Source organism: Amblyraja radiata, chromosome 9, assembly GCF_010909765.2.
Source record: "Amblyraja radiata isolate CabotCenter1 chromosome 9, sAmbRad1.1.pri, whole genome shotgun sequence".
In the NCBI taxonomy this organism is placed as follows: Eukaryota; Metazoa; Chordata; class Chondrichthyes; order Rajiformes; family Rajidae; genus Amblyraja; species Amblyraja radiata.
Window position 1 is genome coordinate 6,703,640 of NC_045964.1, and position 18,515 is coordinate 6,722,154.

Below are 18,515 nucleotides of genomic sequence, written 5' to 3' on the forward strand. Positions count from 1 at the left end.
TTACATTTCACTGCACCTTATGGTGCATGTGACAAATGCATTTGAACTTGAAACTTAAAGCAAATCATTTGGTTTGATTGAGCATTTTAAAGAACTGTACAGAGTAGCAATGTCTTGAGGTCTGTGCACAGAGTACCAGTTCTCTGGTCTTTGGCAGCTGAAGATACGGCTGCCTATTGTGGAAATAGTAAATTAAGAAGACATGAAAGGAGTGCTGATTTGCCGATTACGGGTGCTGTCCTTGTGGAGTTTGCACGTTCTCCCCGTAACCTGCGTGGGTTTTCTCCCAGATCTTAATTTTCCTCCCACACGCCAAAGACGTGCAGGTTTGTAGGTTAATTGGCTGGGTGTAAGTGTGAATTGTCCCTAGTGGGTGTAGGATAGTGTTAATGTGCAGGGATCGCTGGTCGGCACGGACTCGGTGGGCCGAAGGGCCAGTTTCCACACTGTATCTCGAAACTAAACTAAATATCTGAGAGTGTTATTGGACCAATGATGGGCAGTCTCAGCATAGCATGCACAACCCTGGCATTAATACTCAACATTCATGTAGAGTGGCATGAAAATTGTCCCACCATTTTGGAACTGGTGTTAAAGGAAGCCTTAGCGCATAAATGGCCGTGCATTAATTTGTTGGGAGTGTAAAGGGCCTGTCCCACTTGCGCGTCATTTACGTGACATCATTTACGCGTCACGACGCACGCATTATGAGCGCATGGTGACGTAGGCAGTGACGCGTGGTCGCGCGCGGCGCCCCAGGATTTTGGGATGTACAAAATCTTCGCCCGCCCTCTGACTGACGTGCAAATGACGGCCAAGTGTGACAGGCCCTTGAGTGGAAGTGTAACTACTCGAGAAAGTCGTTCATTGTTATTCTCCCTCACTCCCTCTCTCCCATCTGTTTGTACCTCAGTTGCATTGGATTGCAGGACCTGCTTTTGGCAAAGTGTTCCCTCCATGGTCAGGAATCCTGTAGCATCCTAATAAAGAGAGAACTTATGTTTAACATCAGGACTAATGTTCCAATATATTTTACAGGCATGAAGTCCAGTTTGGGCATAAATATCTCCAACAGTTTGATTGTACTCGCAGATGCTTTGTTTGGGTAGCGTGCAAAACAACATTTTTCACAATATCTTGGTTCACATGACAATGATAAATTAACACCAATCCCGAATCATACTTTGGTTTCTCCACAATGAGGTAAATGCTCAGATTAGACACAAAATGCTGGAGGGTCTTGGTGAGACCACACCTGGAGTATTGCGTACAGTTTTGGTCTCCTAATCTGAGAAAAGACCTTCTTGCCATAGAGGGAGTACAAAGGTTCACCAGACTGATTCCTGGGATGTCAGGACTTTCATATGAAGAAAGACTCGGCTTGTACTCGCTAGAATTTAGAAGATTGAGGGGGGATTTATAGAAACTTACAAAATTCTTAAGGGGTTGGATAGGCTAGATGCAGGAAGATTGTTCCCGATGTTGGGGAAGTCCAGAACAAGAGGTCACAGTTTAAGGATAAGGGGGAAATCTTTTAGGACCGAGATGAGAAAAACATTTTTCACACAGAGAGTGGTGAATCTATGGAATTCTCTGCCACAGAATGTAGTTGAGGCCAGTTCATTGGCTATATTTAAGAAGGAGTTAGATGTGGCCCTTGTGGCTAAAGGGATCAGGGGGTATGGAGAGAAGGCAGGTACAGGATACTGAGTTGGATGATCAGCCATGATCATATTGAATGGCGGTGCAGGCTCGAAGGGCCGAATGGCCTACTCCTGCACCTATTTTCTATGTTTCTATGTTTCTATGTAACTCAGTGGGACAGGCAGAATCTTTGGAGAGAAGGAATGCATGCCGTTTCGGGTCGAGACATTTCTTCAGACCCAGAGGAGCAAAGAGGTCCTTCTGCAGTTGCACAGGGCCCTAGTGAGACCACACCTGGAGTATTGTGTGCAGTTTATGTCTCCAAATTTGAGGAAGGATATTCTTGCAGTTGAGGGAGTGCAGCGTAGGTTCACGGTTAATTCCTGGGATGACAGGACTGTCATATGTTGAAAGAATGGAGCGACTGGGCTTGTACACTCTGGAATTGAGAAGGATGAGAGGATATCTTACTGAAACATATAAGATTATTAAGGGTTTGGACACACAAGAGGCAGAAACATGTCACAATGAATGGCGGTGCTAGCTCGAAGGGCTGAAGGGCCGAATGGCCTCCTCCTGCAACTATTTTCTATGTTTCTATGTTCCCAATGTCGGGGGAGTCCAGAACCAGGAGCCACAGTTTAAGAATAAGGGGTAAGCCATTTAGAATGGAGATGAGGAAAAACCTTTTTACACAGAGAGTTGTGAAACTGTGGAATTCTCTGCCTCAGAAGGCAGTGGAGGCCAATTATCTGGATGCTTTCAAGAGAGTTAGATAGAGCTCTTAAAGATAGCGGAGTCAGGGGTTATGGGGAGATGGTAGGAAAGGGGTACTGATTGTGGGTGATCAGCCATGATCATATTGAATGGCGGTGCTGGCTCGAAGGGCCGAATGGCCTACTCCTGCACCATTGTCTATTGTCTATATTGTCTATAATCCATATTGAGCAAATTGCATCAGTCAAGAGACAAGATTTATTATAATATTTTAAAAAGCGGGATATAGATCAGTTGCAGAAATGGACAGAGAAATGGCAGATGGAGTATAACTCGAGGAAGTGTAAGGTATTGCACTTTAGGAGATTGAATGTAAGGAGAGAGTATAGAATTAATGGCAAGACCCTTAACAACATTGAAGTGCAGAAGCACCTTGGAGTCCAAGTTTGTAAGCTGACTGAAGGTGGTAGCACAAGGAGATGGGGTGGTAAAGAAGGCGAATGGTATGCTTGCTTGCATTGCTTGGAGCATTTAATAAAAGAGTCTGGAAGTCATGATGTAGCCCTATTGCACGTTGGTTAGGCCCATTTGGAGTATTGCATGCAGTTCTGGTGGCCCCATTACAGGAGAAGCGTGGAGGCTTTGAAGAGGAAGCAGAGGATATTTACCAGAAGACTGGTAGACAAAAATGCTGGAGAAACTCAGCGGGTGAGGCAGCATCTATGGAGCGAAGGAAATAGGCACCGTTTCGGGCCGAAACCCTTCTTCAGATTGATGTGAGGGTGGGGTAGGGGGGGGGGGGGGGGGGGGGGGCTGGGGGTGCGGAAGAAAAAAAGGAAGAGGTGGAGCCAGTGGGCTGAGGGAGAGCTGAGAAGTGGAGGAGAAAGCAGGGACTACCTGAAGTTAGAGAAGTCAATGTTCATACCGCTGGGGTGTAAACTGCCCAAGCGAAATATGAGGTGCTGCTCCTCCAATTTACAGTGGTCCTCACTCTGGCAGTGGAGGAGGCCCAGGACAGAAAGGTCGGATTGGGAATGGGAGGGGGAGTTGAAGTGCTGAGCCACCGGGAGATCAGGTTGGTTGATGCGGACCGAGCGGAGGTGTCCAGAAGACTGTCTGGATAGCGGGTTTCAGCATCAAAGAGAAATTGGATAAATTTAGATTGTTAAGTCCGGAGCATCGGAGGTTGAGGGGAGACTTGATATAAAATTATGAGAGGCATAGATAGGGTAGACAGTCAGAACCTTAATCCAAGGGTGGAGATGTTGAATACTAGAGAGTCCAGCGATAAGATGGGAGGGGGAAAGTTCAATGGAGATGTGCAGGGCAAGTTATTTTAAAACACAGAGTGTGGTGGGGGCCTGGAAAATGTTGCCAGGGGCGGTGGTGGAGGCAGATAAACAGAGGCGTTTAACAGGATTTTAGATAGGCCCATGGAAGTGCAGGGAATAGAGGGATATGGATCATGTCTGGGATGTGATTAGTTTAACTAGGCATCATGTGCAGCACAAACATCGTGGGCCGAAGGGCCTGTTCTTGTGCTGCTCTGTACTGTGGCCTAAAAAGGAACAGTTAAATTCTTAAGTGCCTGTCCCACTGTACGAGGCAATTCAAGAGCTCTCCCGAGTTTAAAAAAAAATCAAACTCGTGGTAAGCACGTAGAATGTACGTAGCGGGTACGTCAGAGCTCAGGACATTTCTTAGCGGCTCGTACCGCTAACGGCAGGTACTCGGGAAACACGGTAAGCTCGTGAAGATTTTTCAACATGTTGAAAAATGTCCACGAGAGCCCCGAATACCTACGAGCGGCCATTACCGTATTTCCCCGAGTTCGAATCAGGGCAAACTCGGGCGAACTCTTGAATTACCTCGTACAGTGGGACAGGCCCTTTACTTGTAGCAGCAGCAGCAGCACAACAGGCTTGTAAACACAGCACACCAAATAGATAAGATCAAAGAAAGATCAGAAGGTCAATAGATTAAAAATATATATATATAGTGCAAAAACAAAACAAAACCCAAAGTCCACAGTGCCCAAGCAGTTTGTAGTTTGGAATTTAGTTGGAGTTCACCATTTCATAATTCATATGAGCAGGATTAGGCCATTCAGCCCATCAAGTCTACTCCGGCATTCACTCATGGCTGATAGAGTTGTTGAGTGATACAGTGTGGTAACAGGCCCTTTGTCCCAACACGCCCACACCGGCCAACCATGTCCCAGCTACACGAGTCCCACTTGCCTGTGTTTGGTCCATATCCCTCCAAACCTGTCCTATCCATGCACCTGTCTAACTGTTTCTTAAACTATGGGATAGTCCCAGCCTCAACTACATCCCCTGGCAGCTTGTTCCATACACCCACCACCCTTTGTGTGAAAAAGTTACCCCTCGGATTCCTATTAAATCTTTTCCTCATCTCCTTTAACCCATGTCCTCTGGTCCTCGATTCCCCTACTCTGGGCAAGAGACTCTGTGCATCTACCTGATCTACTCCTCTCATGATTTTGTACACCTCTATAAGATCTCCCCTCATCCTCCTGCGCTCCATGGAATAGAGACCCAGCCTACTCAACCTCACCCTATAGCTCACACCCTTTACATAGAAACATAGAAAATAGGTGCAGGAGTAGGCCATTTGGCCCTTCGAGCCTGCACCGCCATTCAATATAATCATGGCTGATAATCCAACTCAGTATCCTGTACCTGCCTTCTCTCCATACCCCCTGATCCCTTTAGCCACAAGGGCCACATCCAACTCCCTCTTAAATATAGCCAATGAACTGGCCTCAACTACCTTTTGTGGCAGAGAATTCCACAGACTCATCACTCTCTGTGTGAAAAATGTTTTCCTCATCTCGGTCCTAAAAGATTTCCCCCTTATCCTTAAATCCTTTAGTCCTGGCAACATCCTCATAAATCTTTTCTGAACCCTTTCAAGCTTGACAATATCTTTCCTATAACATGGTGCCCAGAACTAAACACAATATTCTAAATGTGGTCTCACCAACGTCTTATACAACTGCAACACGACCTCCCAACTTCTATACTCAATACTCTGACTGATGAAGGCCAACGTGTCAAATGCCTTTCTTTGACCATCTTATCTACCTGCGACTCGACCTTCAAGGAACCATGTACCTGTACTCCTAGATCCCTCTGCTCTACAACACTTCCCAGAGGCCTGCCATTCACTGTAGGTCCTGCCCTTGTTTGACGTCTCAAAATGCAACACTTCACGCTTCTCTGTATTAAATTCCATCAACCATGGCCCACCTGGTTAATCGATCCAGACCCTGTTGCAATCTTTCACAACCATCTTCACTGTCTGCAAAACCACTAACTTTTGTAACTCAACCTCATTCTCATGAATTCTCCCCATAACCTGTTTCTATATGTTACATGTTTCGACCTGTTTCTATTATCTGTGGATGGAATAGATGGGTGGCACTTTACAGACTGGGGCCCTTCATCACACCTTGACCCTGTGAGTTCCTCCAGCAGTTTGGTTTTGCTCTACATCTTCATCTTTTGATCTGCATCTTCTTCCATCTCCGTTATTAAACTGCAGATCATTTGCCATGAACTTTATATGAAAAAAGACACAAAGTGCCGGAGTAACTGAGCGGGTAAGCAGCATCTCCGGAGAACATGGGTAGGTGATGTATTGGGTTGGGGCAATAGACAATAAGACAATAGACAATAGGTGCAGGAGTAGGCCATTTGGCACTTCGAGCCAGCACCGCCATTCACTGATCATGGCTGATCATCCCCATTCAGTACCCCGTTCCTGCCTTCTCCCCATATCCACTGACTCCGCTATTTTTAAGAGCCCTATCTAGCTCTCTCTTGAAAGCATCCAGAGAACCTGCCTCCACCGCCCTCTGAGGCAGAGAATTCCACAGACTCACCACTCTCTGTGAGAAAAAGTGTTTCCTCATCTCAGTTCTAAATGGCTTACTCCTTATTCTTAAACTGTGGCGCCTGGTTCTGGACTCCCCCAACATCGGGAACATGTTTCCTGCCTCTAGCGTATCCAAGCCCTTAACAATCTTATATGTTTCAATGAGATGCCCTCTCATCCTTCTAAAGTCCAGAGTGTACAAGCCCAGCCGCTCCATTCTCTCAGCATATGACAGTTCCGCCATCCCGGGTATTAACCTGGTCATGGAGGAGGCCCAGGACAGAAAGGTAGGATTCGGAATGGGAGGGGGAGTTGAAGTGCTGAGCCACCGGGAGATCAGGTTAGTTATTGCGAACCGAGTGGAGGTGTTGGGCGAAGCGATCGCCAAGCCTGTGCTTGGTCTCACCGATGTAGAGCAGCTGACACCTAGAGCAGCGGATGCAATAGATGAGGTTGGAGGAGGTGCAGGTGAACCTCTGCCTCACCTGGAAAGACTGCTTGGGTCCTTGGATGGAATCGAGGGGGGATTGCTTTGTGTCAAAAGGGGTAATGCATTCATCAGTTACGTGGGAATAGTATATTGCCGCAAGGGGTGAACTAGAGGAACAGGAGGGTTGGAGAGAAATATAGCAAGCTGCCTGGAAAAATAACGAAATAGTCAGAAAATAGACGCAAAAAGCTGGAGTAACTCAGCGGGACAGGCAGCATCTCTGGAGAGAAGGAATGGGTGGCTTTTTGGGTTGAGACCCTTCTTTAGACTGAGAGTGAGGGGAGAGGGAAGCTAGGTATGGAAGGGTGCAAAGAGCATGTAAGGTGTGAAAAGACAAGATCAAAGCAGACAATGCTCAAGGAAATGCACAATGGTTCTTTGTTTGCTGAGGGGAAGGTGACAACGAGGAATACACTCAACAAAATGAATCAGGACAGTGAAACTAGGTCGGGGGAGGGACGGAGAGAGGGGGAAAGTAAGGAATGTTAGAGAAGTCAATATTCATGCTGCTGGGTTGTAAGCTGCACAAGGAGAAAAATGTTTGAATACTAGAAAAATGTATGAGGTACTGAATCCCAACCTGCTCATTGTTTTGTGTTCTTGGTGAGCTTGGCAGCTTAGGAACGGGGTGAACCGTGGAGAGTGATGCTGATGCCACATTCTCGGGCCCATCAATCTCCAGCCTCTCCTTCGGGACGGCCACCGGATCTTCCTTTGGGATGGTCACTGGATCTTCCTTTGGGATGGCCATCGGAGCATCCTTCGGGATGGCCACTGGATCTTCCTTCGGGATGGCCACCGGATCTTCCTTCGGGATGGTCACCGGATCAGCGGAGCAGCCTTTGGTTTGTCCATTTTGTCCTGACTGATCTCCGGAAAGACTATCCTGCGAAGACTGCCTCCTCATTTGAAACCCGCTTGAGGGGGAGTCAAACGGGGGGCTTTGGGACTCTGATTTAGTGGGTGACTCTGCCCTTGTTGGTGAGGTTGAGTCTTCAGATGATTGCTCCAGGCAACTACCGGAGGGAATCCTGGGAAGCGGGCTGCGTACGATGTCGGATATGGGCCTGATCGGGTCTGATAGTCTCTTTGTGGGACTCTCTACTTCTGAACTGCGGAGAGCAAAAGGCTTTGACGACAAAGGCGATTGAACGACCGTCTGCCTCTCAGCGGCCACGTCTGGATTCCTCAGGGGGGGCACAGTCCTCATGTTCGGCGAGAAGAAAAGTTCCGAGGTTGAGGGGGACTTTGGAGCAGGGCTCACAACTATCTCTTTGGACCAGGATCTAGGCATTCTCTCTGTATCTGACTTGCGCTTCTCAAGGATCCGCAAGGGTGATGTCCTTTTGTCTGATCCCTTTCTCTTCAGGGAAGGAACCCGGGCCACTTTTCTTCCTTTGTCCTTAAAGCTCGTGTCCCTGTGGACGGTTTCTTCCTGAAACGAATCGGAGAACAGTGATATTACACAATCACAACCGATATCCTCAAAAGATTCACCAAGAACGACCACAATCCCATCTATCCAACAATTGATCAACATTATACAAAGCTAGTATTAATAAGAGCTCTTGTATCACTCAACATCAACATATTATTGATAACATAAAGAGCATCACTATTGAGAAGCTGAACTCAGGCTGCAAGTGAAGCCATACAAAGGTAGACACAAAATGCTGGAGAAACTCAGCGGGTGAGGCAGCATCTATGGAGAGAAGGAATTGGCGATGTTTCAGGTCGAGACCCTACTTCTCTAAGTCAATATTCATACTGAATATTCATTCAGACTGAAGAAGGGTCTCAATCCGAAACGTCGCCAATTCCTTCTCTCCATAGATGCTGCCTCACCCGCTGAGTTTCTCCAGCATTTTGTGTCTACCTTCGTTTTTACCAGCGTCTGCAGTTCTTTCTTAAACAGTGAAGTCGTACAGTTTGTCTGACCTTGCTTGTGTTTTCCAATTGGCCAAACTTCTCGTCTTGAGCAGCCAGCATCTTCTCAAAATCTTCGTGTTTCTTAATTAAATCTTCCACTTCACTGACGGAATCCTGAGAAGAAAGGAAAGTAGTCAACGCCATCCATCTGCAAAAAGGCTCACAATAAACCCAACGCGGGCGACTATTTGTGTGTGCTGGTCACAGAAGTAGATCTGCAATCACACATTACAATCGCTCCACACTTGAATCTCTACCACTGCAGTGCCATTTCTCTCATGTATAGACACAAAACGTTGGAGTAAAGCTACAAATTCTCCCAAGTTTTCCACTTGCTTCAAACTCGGAGAATATCCGTAACGAGTCCGTAGTAGGCCGTAGGCGTCCGTAGATATTTCGGGGCAGCTCGTAATGCCAGCCGAAGGTACTCGGGGCATCAGGTAAGTTGGAACGTTTTTTCAGCATGTTGAAAAATGTCCACGAGTAAAATAAATAGCCCCGAGTACCTACGGCTGGGTATTACCGTAATTCTCCGAGTTTGAATCAAGGGGAAAACTCGGGAGAATTCGTGAGTAACTCGGGAAAGTGGGACAGGGGCTTAACTCAGCGGGACAGGCAGCATCTCTGGAGAGAAGGAATGGGTGACGTTTCGGGTCGAGACCCTTCTTCAGATCCATCGTGTATCTGTACGCTGTGAATGGCCCGATTGTAATCGTGCATGGTCTTTCCGCTGACTGGATAACACGCAACACATTTTTTTCACTGTACCTCAGTACACGTGACAATAAATTAAACTGATATGTGAGCACCAGGGGTGCATCAATAGCCAAATCATCACAGAACATAATTCAGGCTAGAATCTTTAAGAATCTCTTGGACTATAAAGTCCAAGAGGTTCTTCTGCAGTTGTATAGGGCTCTGGTGAGACCACATCTGGAGTATTGTGTACAGTTTTGGTCTCCTAATTTGAGGAAGGACATCCCTGTGATTGAGGCAGTGCAGCCTAGGTTCACGAGATTGATCCCTGGGATGGCGGGACTGTCATATGAGGAAAGATTGAAAAGACTAGGCTTGTATTCACTGGAGTTTAGAAGGATGAGGGGGATTCTTATAGAAACATATACAATTATAAAAGGACTGGACAAGCTAGATGCAGGAAAAATGTTCCCAATGTTGGGCGAGTCCAGAACCAGGGGCCACAGTCTTAGAATAAAGGGGAGGCCATTTAAGACTGAGGTGAGAAAAAACTTTTTCTGCCAGAGAGTTGTGAATTTGTGGAATTCCCTGCCACAGAGGGCAGTGGAGGCCAAGTCACTGGATGGATTTAAGAGAGAGTTGGATAGCGCCTTAGGGGCTAGTGGAACCAAGGGATATGGGAGAAGGCAGGCACAGGTTATTGAGTGGGGACGATCAGCCATGATCACAATGAATGGCGGTGCTGGCTCGAAGGGCCGAATGGCCTCCTCCTGCACCTATTTTCTATTTTTCTATGTTTCTATCCACATCAGAAATAACAAAATGTCATTGACGTGAAACATTAGTTCTGTTTCCCTCCCACAGATGTTGACTGGCCTGTGGAGTATCTCCAGTGTTGTTCATTTCTATTATGTAAAGTGCAGGTGTCCTTCCTATCGATTTGAACCTATCTTCATATGTTCACAAGTCCATAAGTTGTCAGGAGTTAAATTAGGCCATTCGGTCATTTGGCAAGATTCCTCAAGGCAGATTGAGCAGTAAAGCCAGGTTCTCCTGCGGAGAGTGGCAGATTGAAACTGAGATTAGCTAGTTAGCAGGAGCTATGGTTTGAATGGAGTCATAGCACCAGGGAAGTTCAGTTGAGTTTATTGTCAAGTGTACCGAGGTACAGTGAAAATCTTTTGTTGCGTGCTATCCAGTGAGTGAAAAGACAATACATGATTACACTCGAGCCGCTCACGGTGTACAGATACATAAGGGAATAACGTTTAGTGCACGATAAACCCAGTAAAGTCTGATCAAGGATAGTCCGAGGGTCACCAATGAGGTAGATAGTGGTTCACAACTGCTTTCTGGTTGTGGTAGGATGATTCAGTTGTCTGATAACAACTGGGAAGAAACTGGTCCTGAATCTGGAAGTGTGCAGTTCCACACTTCTGTACCTTTTGCCTGATGTGAGAGGGGAGAAGAGGGAGTAGCCAGGGTGTGACTTGTTCTTGATTATGCTGAACATAACTTGACTATTCAGTGGGGTACAAAAGTGCCAAATGAAATTCTGTCCAGAGCTGTGGTAGCAGTGGTCGCAGTGTCAGCATGGCAATGTCCTTCAGCCCGACTTGTTCAATGTTGACTAAGCTGCCTGCTTGTCTCATCCCCTCGAAACCATTCCAATGCATGTACCTGTTCAAATGTCCTTTAAATATTGTAACAGTGCGGTAAACATTGTAATTATGATTTCTCTACCGAAACCTCTCCCTCATCGACTATTCCACCATTAGCTGGGTCACATTTCCCAAGGCTAGGCCCAGCACAACTCTGTCTCCAGTAGAACTGTCTACATATCGCATCAAACGTGCCGAGGTAATTTATTTGGGGAAGGGAATATTAATAAATTTGAGGAGACTGAGATAGAATCATAGAGTTATAGAGTGATATAGTGCCGAAACAGGCCATTCAGTCCAACTTGCCCACAAAGGCCAACATCCCGGCTATGGGTGCTGTCTGTACGGAGTTTGTGCGTTCTACCCGTGATCTACGTGGGTTTCCTCCGAGATATTCGGTTTCCTCCCACACTCCAAAGACGTGCAGGTTTTGTAAGTTAATTGGCTCGGTAAATGTAAAAATGTCCCTAGTGTGTGTAGGATAGTGTTAATGTGTGGGGATCGCTGGCCGGCGCGGACCCGATGGGCCAAAGGGCCTATTTCCGCGCTGTATCTCTAAACTAAACAACCAACAATCTCTCAAAGTCAACGTCAACCATCCTTGAGGGATATCAGCAGGAGCCATGGTGGTCCGGCCTTCTGTTCAATCTTACCCCCAAATTGTTGCCGGATATGAGTCCTTCCTTGGAGCCCAACCAGGCTGCCATCAGTTCAAGATCCCTGAGCTGAGCCTGCTTCCACAATTCCTCCTCGTACAGAGCTTCTTGTCCCTCCCATTTCTTCATCACCTGCTCCACCTGCTCGGACATTTTGTTCAACTTCTCGTCAATCTGATGAGGAAAGGACGGACATTCTTTGAGTGAGTGTGTCCCAGCAGCAGCAGCAGCACAGAGGGAATGAGGAACAGTACAAGTGGGGTAAAGGGTGCAAGTGTCTTGTTGGCGGATGTGGGTGGAAAGGGAAGGGGAAGGCAGTGCAGAGTTCTCACGATCCTTTACCTCTTTCGACAGGATGTGCCTGTTCTCTCTCAGCTCGATTCCGGTCGTTTGCAGCTCTTCATATCTTCCCCTTTGTTTGTCGATCTCTCGCTTGTGCTCCTTGTGACGCTTGCACAGCTGAACAACATCCACAGTCCCCATGGCCTGTTCCTCTGTATCCAGCAATGTATCCATCTCATTCACCCAGGACCTGAGGGAAGGAAGGCTTGACCTTTCATTGTGTCCTTGATGGTAAAGGAAACACTCGGGGCATGGTGACCAGAACCCCATCTGTCGCTAGCATCAGAACGTAGGAATGAGGGAAACAGCTTTGCCTTTCATCAAAATCATGAATGATCTACCTCACCTCCATTTCATATAGTGCAGGACAATTAAAATGCCTGGATTATTAGTTGCTTTGCTGATGCATAATTTATGAAAAAGTATGAAATTTAGATACAGGACATCTCAAACCATTTTATGTTCAAGAAGGAACTACAGATGCTGGAAAATCGAAGGTAGACAAAAATGCTGGAGAAATTCAGCGGGTGTGGCAGCATCTATGGAGCGAAGGAAATGGGCAACGTTTCGGGCCGAAACCCTTCTTCGGACTGAGGATAGGCAAAGTTTCGGGCCAAAACCCTTCTTCAGACTGATAGAAGTCTGAAGAAGGGTTTTGGTCCAAAACGTTGCCTATTTCCTTCGCTCCATAGATGCTGCCGCACCCGCTGAGTTTCTCTGGCACTTTTGTCTACCTTCAAACCATTTTATAGTCCATGAAATCTCTGGAATCTCTGGAATTCTCTGCCACAGAAGGTAGTTGAGGCCAGTTCATTGGCTATATTTAAGAGGGAGTTAGATGTGGCCCTTGTGGTTAAAGGGATCAGAGGGTATGGAGAGAAGGCAGGTACAGGATACTGAGTTGGATGATCAGCCATGATCATATTGAATGGCGGTGCAGGCTCGGAGGGCTGAATGGCCTACTCCTGCACCTATTTTCTATGTTTCTATGAGATGCTTTTGAATTTCCTCCTCACCTTAAACCTATGTCCTCTGATTCTTGATTCCCCTACTCTGTGCATCTATTTCTCTCATGATTTTATGCTCCTTCATCCTCCTGTGCTCCAAGGTATGAGTCCCAGCCTCCTCAACCTCTCCATATAGCTCAGACCCTCTAGACCTGGCAAATCTTCTCTGCACCCTTTCCAGATTGACAACATCTTTCCTATAACATGGTGCCCAGAACTGAACACAATACTCTAAATGCGGTCTCACCAAAGTCCTATGTAACTGCAACTTCTATATTCAGTTGGTCAAGTTTCCATTGTATCTTCTTCCCAGTACACAAATCACAATCCTTCCCTTCCCACTCGCACCACCCCCTCCCCGGGCACTTTCCCTTGCAATCGCAGGAGATGCTATACTTGTCGCTTTACCTTCCCCCTCGGCTCCATTCAAGGACCCAAGCAGTCTTTCCAGGTGTGGCAGAAGTTCACCTGCGTCTCCTCCAACCTCATCTATTGCATCCGCTGCTCTAGATGTCAGCTGATCTACATCGGTGAGACCAAGCGTAGGCTTGGCGATCGTTTCGCCGAACACCTCCGCTCAGTCCGCATTAACCAACCTGATCTCCCTGTGGCCCAGCACTTCAACTCCCCCTCCCATTCCAAATCCGACCTTTCTGCCCTGGGCCTCCTCCATGGCCAGAGTGAGCATCACCGGAAATTGGAGGAGCAGCACCTCGTATTCTGCTTGGGCAGTCTGCACCCTAGCGGCATAAACATTGACTTCTCCAAATTCCGGTAGCCCTTGCTGTCACTTCCCCTTCTCAGCTCTCCCTCAGCCCTCTGGCTCCTCCTCTTCCTTTCTTCTTCCCACACCCCCCATCCTGCATCAGTCTGAAGAAGGGTTTCGGCCCGAAACGTTGCCTATTTCCTTCGCTCCATAGATGCTGCCGCACCCACTGAGTTTCTCCAGCACTTTTGTTCACCATCCTTAATGTCATCTGCAAACTTACTAATCATACATTGCCATGCAAAGCCATCCATCAATAGTGCACACAGTTCTGGTCTTCTTATTCTAGCTAGACTGAGCTTACATTTGAGACATTGCAGAGGATATTCACTAGGTTGATTCCTAGAATGAAGAGGGTACTTTGTGAGGAAAGATTGAACTAGTTAGAAGAATGGGAGGTGATCCTATTGAAACAAACATGATGAGGGGGCCGGACAGAGCAAATGTTGGTTGATACAAACCCAATGGTGGAGGGAATTACACTAGGCGTTGTAGTCTCAGGACATTAAGTTGGTTACAAGACAGAAGTTGGAGGAATGTATCCTCTCTGAGGCTAACAAAGGTTTAGGACCTGGAGCAGGGAATTCCATTAAGTACATTTAAGGCTTTAACTCTAAAGGAGCCAAAGATTAGGATAACTGGTCCGGAGAGTAGTTTACTACCATGATCAGATCAAGTTTCCTTTTCTCAAATGGTATAAATTGCTAAGTGGCCTCTACTTTCCTCTTCCTAACACTCAATTGCTTGGGTTTCCAATCTATCTGGTATCGGCTATTCACCAAATAGTGAAAGGCCTGGATAGACTGGATGTTGAGAGGATGTTTTCACTGGGATCAGAGGTCTTAGCCTCAGAATTAAAGGATGTTCCTTTCGGAAGGAGATGAGGAGGAATTTCTTTAGTCAGAGGGTGGTGAATCTGTGGAATTACTACTTTCCTGTCCAGTTGTCCTAATCTTTGACTGCTTTAGAGTCAAAGCCTTGAATGTAAGACTGGAATTATCTGCTCCAGATCCTAATCTTTGTTAGCCTCTGGGAGGAGACATTGCTCCATATTTCTGTCTTGTAGCCAACTTAATGTCCCGAGTCTGCAACCCCAATGAATTCCATTGCGACAGAAAGCTGTGGAGGCCAAGTCAATGGATATTTTTAAGGCGGTGATCGATAGATTCTTGATTAGTACAGGTGTCGGGGGTTATTGGGAGAAGGCAGGAGAATGGGTTCAGGAGGGAGAGATAGATCAGCCATGATTGGCAGTCACGGTGGCGCAGTGGTAGAGTTGCTGCCTTACAGATCTACCTCGGCACCAAATCCTCCCATATCAACTCCTGTTTGTCAGCTATAAAAACCTGGATGCAACATAATTTCCTCAAACTCAACAGCGATAAGACAGAATTCCTCCTCATAGGCTCCAAAGCCACACTCAGCAAAATCAATAACCCCACTCTCACCATCGACGGCACCACTGTCTCCCCATCTCCCCAGGCCCGCAACCTTGGCGTGATCTTTGATTCCACCCTCTCCCTTGAGCCTCACATCCGCCATGTCATTAAAACCTCCTTCTTTCATCTCCGCAACATCGCCAAACTCAGACCCTCTCTCACACCGCCTGCTGCTGAAAGACTCATCCATGCCTTCATCTCCTCCCGACTGGACTATTGCAACTCACTTCTCCTTGGCATCAGCTCCACCTACATCAACCGACTTCAACTGGTCCAGAACGCAGCCGCCCGACTCATCACCCACACCAAATCCTGGCATCACATCACTCCAGTCCTCAAAAAACTTCACTGGCTTCCCATCTCCCACCGGATCACCTACAAAATCCTGGTCCTCACCTACAAAGCCCTCCACCATCTGGCCCCTCCATATCTCACTGACCTCCTTTCCCCCTACCAACCCTCGCGGTCCCTCAGATCCACATCAGCCGGTCTCCTCTCCATCCACAAGTCCAACCTCCGCAGTTTTGGGGACAGAGCCTTCTCCAGGGCAGCTCCCAGGCTCTGGAACTCCCTCCCCCAACTGATCCGCAATTCCGTGTCCCTCACCATCTTCCAGTCCCGCCTCAAGACCCATCTCTTCACCTCTGCCTATCCTTAGCCCCACGTCCCCGTCCCTTTTCATCTGTGCATTAATTGCCTCATACTGTGTTTTGTATTGAATTCTGTCTTTACTTTGTGTACTAGTCATGTCTCTACTATTTATTTCATTCCCCTTACATGTTTTTCCTCTACATGCTCAATTTTTGTAAGGTGTCCTTGAGACTCTTGAAAGGCGCCCATAAATAAAATTTATTATTATTATTATTACAGCGAATGCAGTGACGGAGACCCGAGTTCGATCCCAACTACGGGTGCCATCTGTACGGAGTTTATACATTCTCCCCGTGACCTGCGTGGGTTTTCTCCGAGATCTTTGGTTTCCTCCCACACTCCAAAGACGTACAGGTTTGTTGGTAAATTGGCTTGGTAAATGTTAAAATTGTCCCTACTGGGTGTAGGATAGTGTTAATGTGCGGGGATCGCTGGTCCGCGCGGGCACGGTGGGCCGAAGGGCCTGTTTCTGCGCTGTATCTCTAAACGAAACTAAACTAAACTAATGAATGAATGGCGGAGTAGACTTGATGGGCTGAAGGGCCTAATACTGCTCATATCACTTATGACCTTATCTCAAGGATCAAATGGCCTCTTGCTGTATTCTGGTCTAGAATTCCATGGAACAATTTTCTCAAATACTTTGTTATATTAAGCAAGGAAAGGCTCTTTCACCATCAGATAAGATGAATCCAATTGATAATCAATAGTCTGTCCCTCTTTCATTGCTGGTGGAGATACAATGTGGTTGGAGATGGAACAAAGGCTGGAGCAGGGAACAGAGTGGTGTAAGCTCTGGATTTGAGTGTATAATTGGATTCTGGTCAACCCCTCAACCAATACATCATTCTTTTTTTACATGCAGGAGCTAATAGCCATCACAACATACATGAAAACTCGGCATTCGCTGATGTAAGCCTCGATCTGCTCCGCTTCGACCAGCTTCTCCTTCCATTCCCTGGCCTTCCGGCGCAGGCCATCCCAAGACGTTGCCACCTCTTCCAGACGCACTTGCAGGTTCTCCCTGACGTGTGGGTACATCTGGCCCAATCGTTTGGCCTCTTCGTCAACTCGTTCAACTTCACTGCTGATGGCACTCAGCTCCCTCTGAAAAAGATCATCAGGCAGAATAGCATTCATGTCCACGATCATAGCCAGCATCAATAGGATCTCTGGTTTACCTGGATGAAATAAAATCACCTCACGAGGAAATCTGGTCTGTGGCATCTTAATTAATGCCTTTTAAAAATCTAAATCATGATAAACCCCATACCAATCCAACTTCATAAATAAGCCAATGATAAAAGCTATATCAGTCTGAAGGCCATAATAGTTTGAAAATATTGTGACGTTTTTAGTTTTAGAGCGTGTAAACAGGCCCTTCGGCCTAACGAGCCTGCTCTGACCAGCGATCACCCCCGTACACTAGTTCTAACCTAGTCAAGTCAAGTCACATTTATTTATATAGCACATTTAAAAAACAACTCTCGTTGGCCAAAGTGCTTTACATTGGTATAAGAATAGTATAACAGACAACAGTGGTTCATAGATTAAATACAAACATCACTACATACATATAGCCCTCGCTCAGAGGACGTCAAGAAAGGCTTGGGAGTAGAGATGAGTTTTTAGTCTTGACTTAAAGGAGTCGATGGAGGGGGCAGTTCTGATGGGAAGAGGGATGCTGTTCCACAGTCTAGGAGCTGCAACCGCAAAGGCACGGTCGCCCCTGAGCTTATGCCTAGACCGCGGGATGTTCAACAACCCCAAGACGGCTAATCTGAGGGACCTGGAGGTGGTGTGGTGGGTAAGCAGACTTTTGATGTAGGTGGGGGCAAGACCGTTAAGGGCTTTGTAGACATAAAGGAGGATCTTGAAATTTATTCAGAACCGCACAGGGAGCCAGTGGAGATATGAAGTCACATTATAGACTATTGACAGAAACCAATTAACTTACAAACCTGCACGTCTTTGGAATGTGGGAGTAATCCACATATCCACATATCCACATAATCCACATATACAGGAGGAGCCATCCTGGGGAACGGCTGCTAACCAGCAGCTGTCCGTTCAATTCACTTTTTAAAATTAGTTTTTAGTGAATTTTGTCCTATGTTTGTTGGGGAATTTGACTTTTTTTATGTGGGGGGGGAAGGGGGAAACTATTTTCTAGGTCCCTACCTGGTCAGTGAGGCAGCTTTACCCCCGGGCTGCACCGTCGACCCGTCCTTGCGGCCTACCAGCGGGAGTGGAGCGGCGTTTTCCTGGCGGGGAGCGCCCAGCACCTTCAGCTTTGGTGGCGGCACAGCGCTGGAGCGCTATCGCGGAGCGGAGCGGGCGATGCCTTGCCTGGGTCGCCGCGCTGGATCGCCGCGCTGGAGCTTCGGTATGCTGAGACCGCCGTGATCAACACCGTCGAGCTGCAGGACTGTGGAGTGGCCAGCCGTGGGCGGCAGCGCCAACTTTAACATCGGGAGCCTCGGAGCACCAACCGACGCGGCCCTGTCGGCTTCGGAATGCCACGGACTCCGGTAGGGAATCGGCCGTCCCAGCCGCTGTGAGGACTCTCCCGACGCCGGAGCAACACCACCCGGCGAGAACGGCCAGGAACATTGGG

The 18,515-nt window shown here is 47.3% G+C and overlaps 1 protein-coding gene across 1 annotated transcript in view; it reads right to left on the minus strand.

Annotated features, from left to right (window-relative positions):
- sptbn5 (spectrin beta, non-erythrocytic 5) overlaps positions 1–18,515 on the minus strand; it is a 288,791-nt gene that overhangs the window by 26,143 nt on the left and 244,133 nt on the right. The window contains exons 59-64 of the mRNA XM_033026595.1: positions 16,788–17,005; positions 12,036–12,225; positions 11,691–11,867; positions 8,690–8,794; positions 7,332–8,186; positions 909–980 (exon numbers count right to left, since the gene is read on the minus strand). Coding sequence (XP_032882486.1) covers positions 909–980; positions 7,332–8,186; positions 8,690–8,794; positions 11,691–11,867; positions 12,036–12,225; positions 16,788–17,005 — 1,617 coding nt within the window. The remainder of the gene's footprint in view (positions 1–908; positions 981–7,331; positions 8,187–8,689; positions 8,795–11,690; positions 11,868–12,035; positions 12,226–16,787; positions 17,006–18,515) is intronic.